Genomic DNA, 19,222 nt, shown 5'->3' on the forward strand with positions numbered 1-19,222 from the left:
AAATTCAGCTGTTTGAAGAGCCTGGAAGACTTTTGCTGACTGATTTTTATAGCTGTGCGTGGCCCAGATGCGTCGTCTTTTGCATTTGCAGTTTAGTAGAACTGAAGTCTAAGAAATTTCCAGCCTTAAAGTAAGAAAATTCTTACTCATTTCAGTTTCCTGTCTGTTTTTTAATTTATGATAAACCTTGAAAATACTGTTGTTCTTGCTGCTGCTTTAGCCAAAAGCAATAGGGTTGCTTTAACCTTCGTTATGGTATGTTTTTTAAATTGTTTTGGTACGTTCCTAGTTGCTGTAGTAATCACCACTGTGTAAATCAATAAAAATAAATAGCATGTGGTATCTATTTCACAGCACAATCTAATTTAATTTGGAAGCAGTTATGGAAGTCTCTACTTAGTATCATAAATCTGATTCATCTTAATTTGCTGTTAATAGAAAGGGAAAGTGTAATCTACTCTATATAAATAATTTTTCTAATTTTATTAAATCAAATTTTCCCCTTGGATATAAGCACATAATTTTTCTTTGGTCTCTGGGGACTGCCTGTTTTTATTGGAGAGCTGAATTTACCCCAAGTATTCGTATTGAGGATATGATATTTTCTGCAGAACAATTAGTCTCTGGAACACAAAGCCACAAAATATTACTGAGGCAAATGGAAAGATTCATAGAAGATTTGGAAAGTTTGATGAATTAAATGAAATTAATTTTGTGAGTGCTTCAGGGCATAGACTAATTACTGACTATCTTTTGGTAGATGCTTAGGGGAAAATTTTTCCCCTGTTACATAGTTTCTCACAGCTTTTCTTGCAGTGTATAAAGTCTTGTGTAGGGTGGAGTAAATAGCAATTTTTCACTGTTACTTATAATGCAAGTAATAACGTAAGTAATTAATAACGTAAGTAATGGGTGCAGCCATAAAGTTACTGAGCATCAAGTTTAAAACAAATTAAAGGTTTTTTCACATTGTGCATGAGTAAACGGTGGAACTCATTACTACAGAATAAGCGTGTTCAAAACAGAGGTAAAAGAAATTCACTGAAGAATGAATGGCAAAGGGTGTTTGAACTCAAAAGACTAAGATGTAATTTCAATTATTGAGGCCCTTCGGTTGCACATTTTGGTGGATGTAAATATGAACCAACATGTCACTCCTCTTGCTTGTAGGTTATTTTTAAACATCCAATACTTGCCAGCATCAGACACAAAAGACCAGGGTGGGTGAACCTTCGCATCGTGATAGCTCTTCATCTGTTAGTTGGTTACTAAAACCAGCTAACAGAAAACCGATCTGAGACACACATCTGCTCGGGATATGCATTTGGCAGTGTGTGTGCTCTTAGGGGAATGAAGGGCTTGAGGGGAAGCAAGGCCCAATGCAGCAGCTCTGTAGAAATGGTTGCTGTGTAGGCTTTCCTCTTGGGAGCTCCCTAGCAGGTAGGGTTTGCGTCACTTAACTCCGCTCTGATTTTATAACCGAGTCAATGCTTTTACCATGCTGGAAGTCATCAGCCTCGTGCAGAAGTTTTTCTAACAGTTTGCGATGTATCTTGCAGGACATTTATCTCCATAATCCAAACGTGAAGTGGGATGATATAATTGGACTGGATGCAGCTAAAAGGCTAGTCAAGGAAGCGGTTGTTTATCCCATAAGGGTAAGGCACTAAATAGTTTTGAGAAAACCAGTGGGCTCGTTAGCATTTTCCTTGTCATTATGATGGCGTTTTAGAGTTCTCACTACTTCTGTGCTTTTGTGGGCAGTTCATATTAGAACTGGTCCTGTTTAATCTGAAAATCGCATACACTTTCTCCTATAGGAAAATGGCCTTTGAATATTAAAATTAGAGGTGTTGTATCCCATTCTTTGGCACCTTTGGCAATGTAAGTGGTGCTGGATTTGGCCTAATTCAAAGGAAAATGACTTATAGAAGAGAATATCAAACCAATTTAATTTTAAGAACTCAAAACAGATTTCCAATGGTAAATACAGTATTTTTCTCGGTACTCAGATCATGTATATTGTGTTGTTTTGCAGGGGTTTTATCCCCCTCTCTTCAAATTTCTTAGCATTAGGAGCAGTGGAAGTAAGGGTTAGTATCACTTGCATTTTGCTACAGATGATACATTTTTAATCCCAAATTGCTTTTCTGTTTCCACAGTACCCACAGCTGTTTACTGGCATTCTGTCTCCTTGGAAAGGATTACTGCTGTATGGACCACCAGGTATGGAGAGCTTTATACGATTTGTTTGTCACTGCTGCTGGTTTTGTCCCGTGGGTAGATCGTTGATGCTAATTAGATCGAATGTGTTAATAAAGAACACGTTCTGTAATGTGAAATAAAAGGAGACAATGATGTTGAATGATTATGTCTGTCTTTGACACTCAAACCTGTCCATTTGACTTTCTCGCAACCCTTGACTATTTCTACACCTGAGTCTTCCAAAAAAAGTTCTTCTACTAACCATTCAGAGGGGCGAGAGCTCCTATCTCCGTTTTCACTCAGTTTGGACCATATCAATCAAGTTTGGCTTGACCTGATCTTACAAAATGCAAATATATCTGGCAGGGACTCACCTTCTTAAGGAAAATGTCCTTTCTTTCTTCTGCATTTGGGGGTTGTTTTGGAAACGGGGTGGAAGCTTTGCTCTCTGCTGTGCCAGCTGGGTGTTTTCCATGTCGGCCCAGCTTCACTGCTCCATCTGCTCCGCTTTGACACAAGCACTACCAGCATGAGTGTGGCTGGGAGGGGACAGAGGGCACAAGCACCACCCGAGTCAGGTCCCAAATACTGTTGTATTGCAGTAAACTCCATCTGTTCCTGTGGTTGTTTAGATTTACTCACTGCAGAAGGCATCTGACCGTGTCAGCATGCGGTGCTCCAGAATTTGGGGAGTGCGTTTGCAGTGCTGTATTAGCTGAGTTTCTCCAGACAATCCTGGAAGGGCCACAAAAATGGTCAGAGGGCAGGAACACCTCCGCTGTGAGGACAGGCTGAGAGAGTTGGGGTTGTTCAGCCTGGAGAGGAGGAGGCTCCGGGGAGACCTTAGAGCGGCCTTCAGTGCTGAAAGGGGGCTACAGGAGAGGTGGGGACAGAGTTTTTAGCAGGGCCTGTAGTGATAGGATGAGGGGTAATGGCTTCAAACTAAAAGAGGGGAGATTCAGACTAGATAGAAGGAAGACATTTTTTTACAATGAGGGTGGTTTAACACCAGCACAGGCTGCCCAGAGAGGTGGTGGGTGCCCCATCCCTGGGAACATCCCAGGTCAGGCTGGACGGGGCTCTGAGCAGCCTGATCCAGCGAAAGATGTCCCTGCTCAGGGCAGGGCGTTGCACTAGATGGCCTCTGAAGGGCCCTCCCAGCCCAAACTGTTCTGTGAATCTATGACTTTTTCTATTTCACTGTTTTTACGTGACTCGTAGTAGGATGAGGGAAATTATTCAAACATTTGCATTGTATTTATTTTGAGAGTGTATTTCTTCAACGCTGTTGTTTGTAGGTACTGGAAAAACTTTGCTGGCTAAGGCTGTTGCCACAGAATGCAACACAACCTTTTTCAATATATCAGCATCCACCATTGTCAGCAAATGGAGAGGTGATTCAGAAAAACTTGTCCGGGTAAGAATTATTATCTTGTTCATTATACTTTGACAAACATCAGGTTCCCACTTCAAGAACCGGAGTTTAACACAGAACTGGAAAGAGAGTGTTCCTCTGATTCTCATAGTCTTTCCTGTCTTGGACAAAACATGTGACTCTGTTCATATCTAGTTCATAAAATGGGAGTAACGTCACTTCTGCAGAAATCTCACAATGGATTCTTGCTGTGAAATTTTAGTTCTGTAACGTAAGATGAAGGCAGCAAAGATTTTTGACTCAGTGAATAAGAGACAGGCAAGCAGAGTTCTTAACTAAAGTAGTGTTTGCTTAGAACCTTCAAAGAGCTTCACATCCTTTCTGCAAGGGTTGGCTCCTAGGCTCCCTACAAAACACGATTCAGATTCCCAAATTCCCTACTATTTTTAGTCTTCAGGGCACAGAATTGGCAAAGAATTCCCTTGTCACAAAGATCTTACAGTCAAACGCAGATGTAATGTTGTTTTAAGGAAGGTAGTTTAATGGTAAATGGCTACATGGTGGTTTTTTGCATGTAGACTAGCAAGTAGTGTGCATCATTCAACCATGGTAGAAAAAAATTCAGGGATTCAGGTAAGGCATCCTTGCCATAAGATGCCCATCCTAATCTCTCCGTAGTGCCCACCATTTCAGTGCAAGAAATCCACAAGCTCTTAGCCTTCCGTTACTTCACCTCTTGGGCTACACTTCAGATAGATACAGAGCTCTGGAAAATGAATAATCATAACAGATTGCACTCGGAAAATGGCATGACAAGCATTGTTAATCTCTCTTGAAATTTGGGGAATGCCTGCAACATAGTTATTCTACATGTGTCTTTTGTCCTTTAAAACGGCACATTTTCCTTCTGTCACTCACCTCCTGTGTTATTGATCCTCTTGATGTCTGTCTCAGTAGCTTCCTAGAAGTTTCCCTTCTGGCAGGAGTAGGGATGGGACAGTCTGTTTTTTGACACCACCATCCCAAGGGTTTTTGCAAACATGCTGCAGCATTTGCAATGATACTGAATTTGTGGCGTTTTACCCTTAAGTGAGTTTCTGATAGAATCCAAAAATGAAATAAGATTGTGGGTCAGGACAGCTGTAAGAAAAGCATTGTGTGAATTTATATCCTACAGTCACATGAGGCTGGTGCAGGAGTTTTCAGCAGCAGTGTGAAGTATATGTGGGTTTTGTGGTCATTTGAGGCACGTCCACTGATCCTGTTTTCCTCAGTTCCCAGCTGTATTGGTGTGATTTTGTATTTTAGATTTGTAGTAAAACTGTAGACTGGTCATGGAGTGCTTGTGACTCTGTGCAAATAACGTAAACCCTGTGCTTCATATCCAAAGTGCAGAAAATAATACATACCTTTTTAAATTCAGAGTTTTGAAGTGTTAAGATTAAAAAGTGCTGGATCAATACATATTGTTAGTGATATTTATTTAAAAACTCAAAGAACACTTAACTGAAGAAAAACAAACAATGTGCTCTTACTGCTAATATAATAAGCCTCTCCCTGTTTACAGAAAAATAGATGAAACTTCTTTCTCCAAAGGGCAAACTGATTTTTTTGTGTTAGCTTAACATTCCATCTTTTAATCGTGATTGTTCAAGAAGTTTATGTTTATTTTCACCAGGAAAAACAAAAGAACTGCTTGATTCTTATCAAGAGGATCAGTCCATTTTCTTTCATTATGGTTCAGCTGACTTGTAATTTTTTTTCTCAAATCCTTATTTAAAAAAAAACTACAAATGGAGCAACAACAAAAGACAGATATTTAATCTCTGATGACAGTTTAGGAGTTCCCAGAATCCTCTGATGGATCATTTTCTTCTATCCCATTATTTGCAGGGTACTCTGATAGGATTAAGCCAGAAAGATTTACATATAAAGACAGGATTACAAGGCTGTCTTCTTTATATCTCCTTTACAAACCTTTCAGAATTTGAGAGGATTCGGGGACCCTCAGACTACCCAGAGCTGTTTCCCAGCAGATATCCCTTTTTGTCCTAGAAGCCTGGAATGTGGGTGCTGTGATTTATCTTCTGTGCCAGTGGCCCTTAATGCCTTTTTGTGTTAGTTTATCTTTTCTTTCACTTTTACTCTTCTCTCTAAACAGGTCTTGTTTGAGCTTGCCCGGTACCATGCTCCTTCCACAATTTTCTTGGATGAGCTGGAGTCGGTTATGAGTCAGAGAGGCACTGCTCCTGGGTAACTGATGAGACCCCTTCCTATGGCTTTAAAAGAATATTTGTCCCCCTTTTACTGCAGCTTTTCAATAGTGTGTGTGTGTTTAGGTGTTGACTGATGTTTAATCATTTGTTAGAAACAAATCCTAGCTATAAAAAAGCCTGAAGTTGCTCTATAAACTTCAACAGGAGCATGACTGGGCCCCTGAAAGACTTGTCTTTTAGACTTTAGTGACATTATCATTACTTTGAGTGATAATGGTAATTTTCCTGACTTTTTATTAAGCAATTTTTCTTTTGTTCTGTTGGCAACTTTAGGAGCCTCGCAGTGTGTTATTGTCAGAATGGCTGTCAGCTCTGAAAGGACGGCTTCGTGGAAGCGTTCCGTGTGCCGTGGGGATTTAGAGGGCAAGATGTAGCGGTTGTTTCATTCACAGTAGATGAGATCAGTAGAGAAGCAAGTGTGAAAGACAGGTTGTGTGAAGATGAGCGAGGGACTGTGGGTCCAGCAAGGCTGTGGGAAGGAGGGAGGCGCAGGAGCGTGCAACTAGTGGTGGTGTACTTTAAAACAAGGGATTTGAAGTAGAAATAAAGGCAGTGTGGAGGGGAACAACAGATGACCTGTTAGAGGTGAGTAAGAGGTTCACCCGCTCTAGGTGGGGGTTGGACTGGATGATCTCCAGAGGTCCTTTCCAACCCCCCACCATTTTGTGATGCTTTGGACAGGCTTAGGCGTAGCAGGGTGAGATGGAGCGTACGCAATGGAAAGGCGTTTTCATTAAGGGGAGGAATTTTGGTGGCGTTGTCAGGACTTCAGATGCAGGAATGGGAGGATGTTGTTACTGTCACCATGGTGTAGACAGTTTATAGTTAAAAACAGATTGAAAAGGTTAGGGATGAGGAAGAAGCAGGAGAAATATAAAAATACTATTATAACCATTAGGAGCCCATTACAGTGGATTTTATGCACTGTAAGTTATATGCTCACAAAGATGTATGCAGAGAATATGCCGTATCACAAAGGTACAACCGGCAATAATTGTCAATTAATAGCTATAATTTATGGGCCAAATCTTGCCTTCGTATATATTTTTAAAAGCTCTCATTAACATAACTGGATTATTTATTTTAATAAGGATTTTTATCTGAGATTATGTAGTCCTTTTCCCATATCTTATTAAATATTGAGATAGCACCAATGTGTGGATGCCTTCGCAGAAATAAGCCATTAAACCTGAACTGTAGCTCTTGCCATCGAAGGCCCTGATGTTTTCTCTGGGTTTGATCCAGGAGTTTCCAAGAACTCCACATCTGGGACCCGGAGTTCAAATTGGCTTCCCGCGAAATTGGTTACCTGGATCAGGGCCAGAATCCTTGGCACTTTGCCGAAGTTCCCCTTCTTCTTTCCGCGTGGTCTCTGCCCCGTTTTTAAATTAATTTCAATACGGCGTATTTTTCTGTTTGCTTCTGATAGAACATTTTGCAAAATATTGAATTCAGTAGTAAGTGTATCTTGTTGTGGCCACTTAAAATTCACTCACAGAAAAATGCCAGTAGCTGTCCTGAATAGGTAGGTGTGCTAGTTATTTTAATGGCAACTATCACTTTATGAAAATTCTCTTACATAGATCGATCAATCAAAGCCTTAGCTGTTTTCCAGTAAACATCAACGTTGCGTGGATTTTAAGATGAAGAAAAAAATATTTTCTTTTGATTCAGTGAGAGTGAATTCTCCTCACTTTAATGCACTGAAAAGAGTCCATTTAAGTAATCATTAGAAAGCTTGATTTTAATGCTTAGATGTTAGCTAATGGAGCTTAATCGTGCTTTGAACTGGGGCAAAACTGTGACAAGGGCTCAGTTGCTGTGAATGACACTGTATAAATAAAGATGATTACTTTAATGCACTGAGCAAATAATATTTCTCTGAATCTTGGTAGTGGTGAACATGAAGGAAGTCGGCGGATGAAAACAGAATTACTGGTGCAGATGGATGGCTTGGCCCGATCTGATGATCTTGTATTTGTTTTAGCAGCTTCCAATCTGCCATGGTAAGAGATCCACAGAGTACATTTTGAATACATTTGCATGAGCTTCTAAGCACAGATAAAGATTTTATTTAGACTTTTGCAGAAAAAGCCTTGATATTTGGTTAAAGCATTTAAAGATTAATTTGGAGCTTTTACTTTTAAACTCTACAATTCTTGCTATTTGTGCCACATGAGAATAATCCGTAATAAAGTCAACATATGCTGGTGCTACCAGCTGCTAATATTTAAAATGGAGTATTTGACTTTATACGCAAGTTATTTACTATGTTTAAGCTAAGAAGAGTTTCAGCCTGGAGCTGTAAGGTGCTTAAAACATCTAGTGCTTAGAAGGACACTCCATAAATAGGAATGTTGGATTTTATTGGTATCATATGTGACTTTTAAAAGTTGAGGGACAAAATTCTTCAGTTTCTTTAATGTAATTTAAAGTAGAAGAATAACCTGTTTAAGACTGGAACTAGGGCACTTCATCACGTTGGTTCTCAGTATCGGTGGGGCGTGTATTGAGAACGAGACAGACAGGAGAGGATGAGGTAGGGAGGTAACACTTGAGGTGTAACAGCTGCGGGTGCTTGGGAGAGCCCAACAGACAGCAGAAAATGGCCCCGCTCACGCACTCTCCTTGAGTAGCGTCTCCCACGGCCGCTGCCGGAGCCAGCACGTCGATCTGGCTTGATCGTTCATCTGAACTAGTGTGGTATATCTTTTTATTTCATAAAAACCATTGTCAAATGATTGCAAGTAGTACATCGGGAGAACAACGGCTGTTGGTTAAGCACAGCTATTTTTAACAGGCTGATTTGTGCCTCGCTAATCGTTTCCCAGAGCAGAAGCCAACATTTGTACAGGGAATTGAAGCGCATTGATGATGAGCTTGTTTTTGAAGTCGGTTTCCATAGATCTGGAGCTAGTCTGTGGATTTCTGCCTTCCCTAAGATTCCCCCTGTCCCTGGACGACCGATCCGTGAAATCCTCGGCAGAAGGACATCTTTCCCTGCTGAGAAAGCTGTGCGTTGAAAGCGGAGAGAGGAACCTCGGCAGAGTAAACTGTGGAAACTTTCTCTGGTGACGGACAGTCTTGGAGGCAGATGTTTCCCAAAAAAGATGGGTTAGGTGTAAGAAGGGTTTTTTTCCGTGCTTACTGCTCTCCCTGAAGTGTACATGGAGCAGAGAAATACCGGGGGCAGTACGGTGGGGGCTGCTGGGGGCAGATTCTCTGAACGGCTAATGTTTTTGCAGTCTGCTGGTCATCACAGCACTGAGGTCTTCCTTGATATCCGTGCCCTACAGGCACCCAGACCTGTGGGCCTGTTCCCCTCTCACGTGTAGAGGTGGTCCAACTAAGTGTCTGAGAAGAAGACAGCAGTCCTGTTTCCAGGGCACTCCAAACTGTGTTCTGGGAAACGTTTGGTGGGGCCCAATGGCAGGTGTTCCCGGGAATGACCTTGTGTGAGCAGCGGCTCAGCCGCATTTCAAGTGGGGGTACTCGAAATTTGACCGAAAGGCACGTTGTTCGTTGACAGGACGCTCGCCCAGCTCTGCAGCGTGACAGCCACAGAGCAGGGCATCCACAACGGGCTGGGAGCAAGTGAGGGCTCTGCACCGGCAAAACCACAGGCTTTGTTCCTGGATTGTTTTCCGTGATTAGTGATTTTTTTGTCTGATTCTCGTGAGGTTGCCATAGGGAGGCGTGTCAGAAAAGCCTCTCTGTGTGACTGGAGGGCTCCGGGCTGTGATCAGCTGGCTGTTGCTGGCTGTAGGGGGTGTCCAAGTCTGAATGGCTGTTTGCTTTTGAGTATTTATAAAAAAGTTTCGACTCCTAGTGCAGATTTTATTTTGTATAACCTACAAATGCACTTCCGAGTCGTAACACACCATCTAATGTTCTCTCTCAAAGTTTGTGGTAATGCTTTATTCCTCTCCTCAGCTGATACCCTTTTTGGCAGGCCTGGCTGAAAGGCCAAGGGAGCAGGCAAAGAGCATTAAACAACAGAAGTGATGTCAGTGCCTCAGAATTGAGGCCCAAAAGTAATATTTTCAATTGGTTCCATGTGGCCTGTAAGCCTGGCCCATTTCAAAACATGTTGGTGCTGAGATGCCCGAGTCATAGAATCACAGAGTTGTTTAGGTTGGAAAAGACCCTTAATATCATCGAGTCCAGCCATTAATCCTATACTGCCAAGCCCACCACTAGCCATGTCTACAAGCATCACATCAACATGGTTTTTGAACACCTCCAGGGATGGTGACTCCACCACTGCCCTGGGCAGCCTGTGCCAGGGTTTGACAACCCTTTCCGTGAAGAAATTCTTCCTAATGTCCAACCTAAACCTCCCCTGGCGCAACTTGAGGCCATTTGCTCTCGTCCTACTGCTTGTTCCTTGGGAGAAGAGATGCAGGAGGACATGGGTCCCCAAACCTCCATGGCTTTGTGGACAGCTCTGCCATACAGTGTTTCCTGCATCATGAGCAGAGGGTGTTTTACCCCGGTCCATCTTCTTTCGTTAACTTTGTGGCCAGTGTTCACATAATTTTGGCACCTAAGGTAGAAGTTTCCCCTGTTTTGAGGCAGCCAACAGCGAAACAACAGATGCAGCCATCGGGAGCGATTGAGAGACCCCCAGGGGCCAGTTCTGTTTAACATCTTCATCGTTGGCTTGGACAGACGGGGCAGAGTGCACCCTCAGCTAGTTTGCAGGTGATGATACAAAAGCGGGGAGGAGTGGCTGATAGCCCAGAGGGTTGTGCTACCATTCAGAGGGACCTCGACAGGCTGGAGGAATGAGCCCACAGGAATCTCATGAAAGATCAAGCGTGGGTGACCAAACTCCAGGAGATTGTGGAGTCTCTGTCCTTGGAGAGGACAACAGCCTGACTGGATGTGGCCCTGAGCAACCTGCTCTGGCTGACCCTGATTTGAGCAACTGAATGATCTCCAAGAGATGCCTTCCAGCCTCAGCCATTCTGTGATGCTGTAAGTCGAAGCAGGGACCTAATCTAGGTACTGTCAGCGTAATTCAAAGTATTTCTCTCTTCTGAACGTAAGAAAGCCTAAGGGAAGTAGCCTTCTAAGTTGGGCACAGGGGCACAGTTGCTGCATAAAAACAGGCAGTGTGTTACCCTTCAGTACCCGGCATTAAAATTAGATCAATTAAAATAAATACCTAGGAACTCGCTTGAGAATTGCACAGTTCTCTGATGTAAAGGCTGGAGTTTCTGTCCGTTACGGGAAGAGATCCGTTCTGCCTCCTTCTACAAGCCTGTCTGTCTTCCTACATTTTCTTTCCTAATGCAAAACCTTTTGTTACCCATAGAGTCAAGGAAGGATGCTTCTGAGAGCCACCAGGCAGACAACTTACCTGCTGAAACTCAAGTGCCAAAGAGGCAACATCTCTCGGGGGGGCTTTCCTCTGCCTCTCTCCATGGCCTGCCCGGGGCTTTCAGGCTCTTTAACTGGAAGAATGGCTGTGTGGACACCTAAAATTTATGTAGAAATTAGATGTACAAGTTAGGCTGGTTCCTACCCTGGCCCAACAGTGTGAGCACAAGGCATCACTGGATTTTAGAGCCATAATAGCGGAGTCTGTGTTTTGGTCTGGGGGATTTATGCCGTGGACAAACTCATGAATTTAAATCAGTACGAAATCCACCTCATTTTGTGTTACAGTATCTACATGAAAGGAACTGAGCAGAATTTGATTTAATTATGTTCCAGTTGTGTAAGAAAATGCTGAAAAATAAATAGCTCCTGGGTGGGCGAACAGTTAAGTTTGAAAGAGAATTAATACGTTAATAATCCATTTGTCTCCTTACGGTTCGTTCATAATACACTATAAATGTTTATGCTATTGTAGCATCGTTACCGTTTTAGAAAGAGAAACTCTGAGCAGTGCATTGCATCTTTCCGTGGTCTCTTAAATTGTCCTGTGAGTAGCTAAGCTTCACATGTAATGCTGCAGCATGGCAGTATTAAAAAGGATCAGGTGTCTTTAGAGGATCCGTGTCTTTCTACACACTGGTTTGAAAGGAAAAATTGGGTATTTGAAACCCACCGAGGAAGAGTTCAGAGACAGCAACTGGTCTGAAGGTCACCGTGTGGCTGGTGCCGTCTCCAGGGATCTTGGAGATGTGTTAATGTAAGCACGAGGCTGACCTCTGTACGCTTCTGCGGAAGGAGATTCCTGCACGTGTCTTGTTAACGAGTGTCTGCCTTATGCAACCGATAGAACTCCTTCTGGAAAGCCACGCAACAATTACAGAATACAGTTTTGAGTGTTTTACACCTTCGGTTTTGGATCATTTTCCAGTTCTGAAATGCTAATTTCTGCGAAATTTCTTCTTTGAAACATCAAAAATGACCCAGCTTCTTTTTAAAGTAGATCCAAAATGACAAGATTTCTCTCTTGGGGGAACTGCTCCCACATAAAGCCGGCAATCTCTGTTGATACAAGGGTGGCAGCTGAGCCATTGTGAGAAGCCAGCTCCTGCTTTTGTAGCCCGAAGGACCAGGCCGGTGGCCGTGGCTTAACAGTTTCTCAGGCCTGTAGCAGAGGCCTAATTGTTTCTCAGGCCTATAGCAAAGGCCTAATTGGCTTTCTAGCCTTTTGTCTAGTGTTTAGCATTTGTCAGGAAGACAACTAAACCTTGAAACTTATAAATAATGGCAGAGAGAAAACAGCTCCGTAACTAATCACTTCAAGTGAAAACATGGGCTTAGAGGTAGAAAGGAGGTGCCTCCAGGAGCATCCCCATCTTCTTCAGGACTTTGGCAAGCAGCTCATCAGTGGACTGGTGTGCTGAGATGAATCAATACCTAATCAAGGATGATGTGAGGAAGGGTATTCCACTGCCCACAAGCACCAGGGACCCCCGAAAACTCCTGGGCAGGGCGCAGAAGGGACTGCTGACCTTGCGAAATAGAGCGCTAGTGACCGGATGAGAATAATTGGTCATAGTAATGAATATGTAATTGGAGAGGTGCATTTTGTGTGTATAAATGACTGACACAGGTGTCCGAGGGCGTGCTAGCTTTGTGTGAAGTACCCCTAGCACCCGGGCCCGAATAAAGCAGTATCTCCTCTCCAAGTGTCTTTGTAAGAGGTGACACTTTCAAAAGTTTTATACCCGAGAGCTTAGGATTTCCTTTTGGACTTTCTCAACGCTGCTCATGGGCAGGAAGGATTTTTGCCCTCTCTTAAGCAAATCCAACCTACGACTAAGTTGTCTGGCAGGAGTGTGCCTGCCGTAGAGCATATGCTCTAAGGTGGGGCTGAGTGCATGCTTAGAAGGGTGGTTTAGGGGGACGGAAAGCTAGTGAAAGCCGTGAGCATCTTACGTCGTCACTGAGGCTCACAGCCTCAAGGAATTTGGGAGTGTCTGCTTCCAGAGAGGTCGGCAGGGTTTGGACCCCCTTTGAGATCTCAGCTGTATGTTTACAGATTTTTTTTTTTTTTTACGTTTTGGAGTGTCCATCCTTGGAGAGGAGGACCTCCTGGCTGGATGTGGCCCTGGGCGACATCCTGAGTATTAGGTGACATTCAGTCCTCCTGTAAGACCTCAGGCTTCAGCTGCACAGGGATATTTCATAACAAAATTTTAAAAATACAACGTTTCAAATAGTACTGCAGCCCGAGGTTGTGGCTTCACTGCACAGCCCTGTGTTCTTGCAAACATTTGGTGTTAAGCTGGATTTCAAGAGATTTGTTTAACTTGGATATTTATTGATCATGAAAAAAAAAAAAAAATTAGTACCAAGCTGGTTTTAGATGAATGAAAAGAAGCCTAAACAAAGCTCTTTACGTTGTCCTAAGCTGCACTGCAGCTATTGATCTTCCTCTTCAGCCAGCGCTTGCTGCCCAGCCTCTCTTCCTGCTGCTCATCAGCAAGGCACTTCCTATTGACAGATGACCTGCCGAAATGATTCAACATAATTAAATAAAATAAAGGCCTCGTTAGCGAAGAACTAAAGTGATCCTTAACCACGGTAGTGAATGCTTCCTAATAGCGCATTTAATTCGACTTCCACTGCAGTGCTGCTGCTTCTCCTCCCCACCCTCAGGGCGGGTGAAGCTTTTGGGCAGGCTGATGGACTTTTCCTTTCTGTTCAGGCCTAACTGCTGTCGGAGCCGCGAGCGCACGGCCGAGATGAGGCGGGCTGTGAAACCCAAATCAGATCAGGGATTGCCCCGTGGGGAGCCCCTTGCTTCACTCTCAGCAGCGCACGGTGCGGGAGAGCCGAGGACGGTGTAGGGAAGCCCTAAGAGGAGCAGGAGAAGACGTGGAGTGAGAACAAGCCCTCAGTTTGTGGGGGCCCTGGCCAGGCCGTCTGCAGGGGAGGGTGGGAGGCGGGAAGGACGAGGTCGCTCGTTCTCAGTGCCTTTTCCTTCACAGCACCACGGTGATGATCGCGCTAGGCGGGGATTAATTATGGACCAGTCAGCCCTTGTTGGTGTTGCTGGGTTCACCTCTGGAGCTGTTTGGGTCTCTTAATTTCTGCCTAAAATGCATTAAATTCTTATGCCTTCTGGATTTCCGCCTAAAATGCATTTTTTTTACCCTTCTCCCTTCTGGAAATGAAAATAGGTGTTTGTCTTGTTTATCTTCATGAAATTTGGGAGGGATAACATGACGTGATGCCTCCTGATGTCAGCCTGGGGGAGCTCTGAAAAATCACCCGCTTTTATAGGTCCTGTACAACTTTGCGTATCTTTTCATGAGCATTTCTTAATACTTTTGTTGGCTGTTGTTTCAGAGAATATTTGGGTTGGCTCAGTGCTTATTATTCTGTTCTGGTTAATGTCCCGTAACCTTGTATTTGATCACTAACAAAACAATTTAGCGAACAACCTAAACACTTAAGATACCAAAAAACCATCGTGTCTTTATTTTCCCCTTTAGCCAACAAGCGAGGTCGCTGTAACCTTTCTGGATAAATAAAGCAACTTTTGTGTACGGGCAGCCTTATTTACAGAACATGGCTAGGGAGCACCCGAAACTGTGACCTTGGGGGACACCCCAGGAGCACTGTGAAGCAGGAGGCGTGATGGAAAACATCATCATTTAGAGGATTTGTAGGGTATTTGCAGGGACTCTGGCTGTGGTTGTCCTTTGCCTGCAAGGGCAGTTTAGAGTACCTGAGAACTTTGGCCATGTTTGCGCAGGGGATGGTAATACGGATAAATAACAGCCAAGGGGTTAGTCAGCCAGAGAGTAATTATCTCCAGCCAAGCAAATCAATTTGGAGGAGAAGTTGAGCTGAAAAATACATTTGGAAGGAGAGTGGGGACTAACGTGGTTCTTTGTCCGTTCTGGGTGGCACCCTGTGCAAGAAGCATTGCACTGAATGTTGGGCAGCATCTTAAACAGCTTAAAAATAATAATAACGTCAATATACCAACAGCCATTGATCAGCAAACTCGGGCATTTATTTCTGAGGCCGTGATTATAAGTACTGGGATGGATCTGAGCGAATTCCTTTTGTCCTCTGGGTTCCTATGGACTGGAATAACAAGTCTGTGATTGAATGAGACTAGCAGAGAAAGATTGGTACAGCATTTGGAAAGATAATTGCTCAGAGCAGCTTCTGGAAGGCACTGGAGACTTACCAGTGAGTAAATATTTTGTAGCAGCTATTTGTTCGTGAAAATTGTATGGTTGACTGGGGTACTTGTAGACCGTTCCCATTACACAAGTGACAAGGGACGAACTGCAGTAAGAATTTGTATTCACTTGTTTGGTTGTGTTGCCATTAGATGCAAACAGCTGAAAAGCACTTGAGAAAAAAATTAAATTAAATTGAAATGTTTGGATGTGCGTCTGAGAGGAGCCGGCTCGCCGGGCTTACCAGCACTCCTGACACTCGCTAGAATCCGTGGCTCTGGCAAGGACTGTTTCTAGATGGTGATTAAATTGAGAAAGGAACAGAAGGAAGCATTCATTTTTCTTTCAAGCTTTCTCTGTGCATCACAAGCAAGTAAAAATGAAGACTAGTCCCAACCTTTTGTATTTTACTTTGTTCTTTTCCTTTTTTTTTTTTAATTTTTTCTCTTTTTTTGGGCAAAACACTTTTATCAAGCGTTGGCATTGACAGGATCATGGTTTTTGGCTCACTGACACATTTATCCAGCCTGTCCATCCTCCACATGATCCTTTTTATAAGGATATTTTCCTTTGTGGCTGTGTTATTTATAATTTGTATTGCAGGAGCAGCCTCAGATCAATGTCCTGTTGTGCCGTAGACGTGGCCCTCGCATCCCAGACCTTCAGTCTGTATGTTACACCTACTAAGCATCCCTTACCAAGTAGCTGTTAATTAGTCCTGACAGTGCCCCAGCCAGACAATTTATAGTGTCTCCTTAACAGCAAAGGGAGAAAGAGAGAGGTTGTTACTGATGAGACGTGCTGCGGGTGAGTTCTGAGGGTTATTGTTAAGCCTCGTTGTCACAAGCCTATCGCTAACGTACTGAACGGGAATACACTGGATAATTAACTTTCTTTTTTTTTTTTTTTTTTTTTTTCAAAATTACATTGACACAGTTACAGGTGGGGCTGAAAAACGTCAGTCCCCGCAGCGAGGACGCGAGGAGCTTGCTGTCGACGGCACGCCTCTGCCGCGACACGTGCTGAGGCGATTCCTCTCCTCCTTTGCTTGCAGGGAGTTGGACTCTGCCATGCTGCGGCGGTTGGAGAAGAGGATTTTGGTGGACCTCCCCAGTAAAGAGGCGCGGCGGGTGATGATCCAGCACTGGCTGCCCCCTCTGAGCGACAGCGGAGGCGTGGAGCTGAGAACGGATCTGGACTACAGCTTGCTGGGCCAGGTGAGACAGCGCTGCGGCAGGGACGGTGCCCGCTCGGCGCTTGAGGTCTTCCTGGGCGGGAACCGCAAGCACGAGTGACATTTGTCACCCACAGCGGTGGGATCACGTCGTGGCAGAAGAGGTCTGAGGCAGAAGGTTGGGACGGCACCTCTGTATACAGCAGCTGCGACCTACAGGGCTGGGGGAAGGACCTGAGCTCAGCCTGAGGCCTGGGGACGAAGGGAGACCAGCGAGACATGGGGCTGAGCATTTCGGAGGCACATACCTCGGAGTGCCGTGGAAATCACTGGTTTCACACAGCTCCGCTTGCAAAATGGTGCATTCTGATCCTCTCTGTTGGGCCAACTTTTCAGCCTTAAATACAGGGAGACTTCCAGCAACAATATATTTTATCGCTCTTCTCACCGAGCTGGGAGCACTTCCAATTCATTGGGGTAACGAACAGTTAATTGTGTAGGGAAGGTTTGTCACAGCTCCGCTGCTGCAGGAGAAAAGAGCTTTTAGGCAGCGAAAAGATTCACTAGATACCCAGGCTTTCGTCACTTAGCCCTTTGTCACGTCCTAAATTATTTGAAAATACCTTACAGCTTACCCAGTTGGCCCTTTTTTTACGTCTGTTCACAGAGAGAATACTGCTCAGTTTTTGTTTCACAAATGTTAATGAGGGAATATAGTTATTTTATTAACAGGAAAGCTGGGAGTGGATACAGAAAGGCAGGTTTTATTCGATCTATGGAAAAAATGCCCTTTAGAAAGAAAATGCCCAGTCGTTTTCCTTGCTCCTACAAGGTACTGTGGGCATTCAAAACGAACAAGCAACATAGTGTTGAGGGGAGGGTACACATAAAAATATATATGTGTGTGTGTGTGTGTGTGTGTATGTATGTGTATATATACACACATATATTTCAGATAGGAGTAGACAAATATTTAATATAAATATATACATGCTTGTAAGTGCCATTCCTGTTTAATTTGTAAGCCTGTAAGCTGTAATCTGTCATTCTGATCCCGTCACAGGAAACAGACGGGTACTCGGGCTCAGACATCAAGCTCGTGTGCAAGGAAGCAGCCATGAGACCAGTGAGGAAGATTTTTGATGCTCTTGAGAATCATCAGCCAGGTACCACAGCTCTGAGCAGAGAGAAGCGCTGATTTACTGCTGAAACGATAATGCTGACCCCAGCAGGTGGAGCTCTGTTACCTGCTTAGAAGAGTTGTAAGCTGTACCTTTCTAAAACCCCTACCTACGCTAACATTTCTGAAAATCAGGCCTTTTTTTAAAGCTGTCAGCATCTGCAATCTGTGCACAAATATGATTTTTTTTTTTCTTTATCTCACTAGGTTTATTCTTTTGGTTTCATATATTAAGTGTCACGTTAGGTGGGGACATAAAAGAATGCCTTTTGGTACTAATAACAGTATTTAATCGATTCTCCTCTCTTCAGGTAACAGTAACTTCCCCGTGATCCGACTAGACACGATCACAACAGCAGATTTCCTGGATGTGATCACCCACACCAAACCATCCGCAAAGAATCTAAGCCAGAAGTACACGGCTTGGCAGAGAGAATTTGAGTCCGTTTGAAAAGGAAAACCCCCAAAAGACTGAAAAATTCCAAGACTTTTGCTATACAAAATGGCATCGCCTTGCCTCCAAAGGATCGAATGGTGATGGGGAAGGAACTGCTGTGGTTTCCAGGGAAGACAACGCAGTGAAAAATGTCAGGGGGAACTCTTCACTTTCAAAACTTAATTTGGGGAGGGGGGAGTGTTTGGATATTTTCTGTTAGTCGTTTTCAACGACCAGCCAAAAAACATTCTTCGTGGAAACAACATAATGGCAGTTGCTATGTCGTGAAGACTCCAACCTGAATTTTATGTGTAAAGACTTAGAGATTGCTTGCTCGTCTGTCTCCATTCATGATGGTTGTTTACAGGTTTGGGAGAGGAAACTGGAGCACAAAGCTTGTCAAGAACAGTTAGATGATCCGGGTAATTCTCCCTTGCCAAGACTCACTCGGGCATCGCGGTCAGCGCAGCTGCAGCAGCAGAGACCTGCCCCCTTTTTAATGAAACACAGTAAGCGACTGCTGGCAGTGACATTCGGGGCCTCAGCAGTGCCTTGTAGATTCGGTTTGTCCGTCATCGTTTTCAGAGATCAAAGCCTCGATGTGCCGAGTGTGTTACTTTCCCGTTGGTTTGGGGTATTTAGATATATCTAGGTACAAGGAAGAAGTTCTTCACCCTGAGAGTGATGAGGCCCTGGCACAGGCTGCCCAGAGCAGCTGTGGCTGCCCCCTCCCTGGCAGTGCTCAAGGCCAGGCTGGATGGGGCCGGGAGTGACCTGGTCTGGTGGGAGGTGTCCCTGCCCATGGCAGGGGGTTGGAACTGGGTGGTTTTTGAGGTCCCTTCCAACCCAAACCAGCCTGTGGTTTTATGATTTCTCACGTGGAAAAGAAAGGAATTAGAGGAACTTGGAGACATTGCAGAAAACAAGCAGGTTTAGGCTAATCTACCCACCAACTGGATTGGTGGTTACCC

General features: G+C 44.0%; 1 protein-coding gene across 3 annotated transcripts in view; it reads left to right on the plus strand.

Annotated features, from left to right (window-relative positions):
• KATNAL2 (katanin catalytic subunit A1 like 2) overlaps positions 1-18,266 on the plus strand; it is a 32,343-nt gene extending 14,077 nt beyond the window's left edge. For all 3 annotated transcript variants that reach the window (XM_086479658.1, XM_086479656.1, XM_086479659.1), the window contains 8 exons: positions 1,560-1,658; positions 2,163-2,226; positions 3,504-3,622; positions 5,742-5,833; positions 7,752-7,862; positions 16,516-16,678; positions 17,699-17,801; positions 18,127-18,266. In XM_086479658.1, the coding sequence (XP_086335784.1) occupies positions 1,560-1,658; positions 2,163-2,226; positions 3,504-3,622; positions 5,742-5,833; positions 7,752-7,862; positions 16,516-16,678; positions 17,699-17,801; positions 18,127-18,266 (891 nt within the window). The remainder of the gene's footprint in view (positions 1-1,559; positions 1,659-2,162; positions 2,227-3,503; positions 3,623-5,741; positions 5,834-7,751; positions 7,863-16,515; positions 16,679-17,698; positions 17,802-18,126) is intronic.
• The last annotated feature ends 956 nt before the right edge of the window (positions 18,267-19,222 follow it).

This window comes from Leptosomus discolor, chromosome Z (assembly GCF_034619465.1).
Source record: "Leptosomus discolor isolate bLepDis1 chromosome Z, bLepDis1.hap2, whole genome shotgun sequence".
In the NCBI taxonomy this organism is placed as follows: Eukaryota; Metazoa; Chordata; class Aves; order Leptosomiformes; family Leptosomidae; genus Leptosomus; species Leptosomus discolor.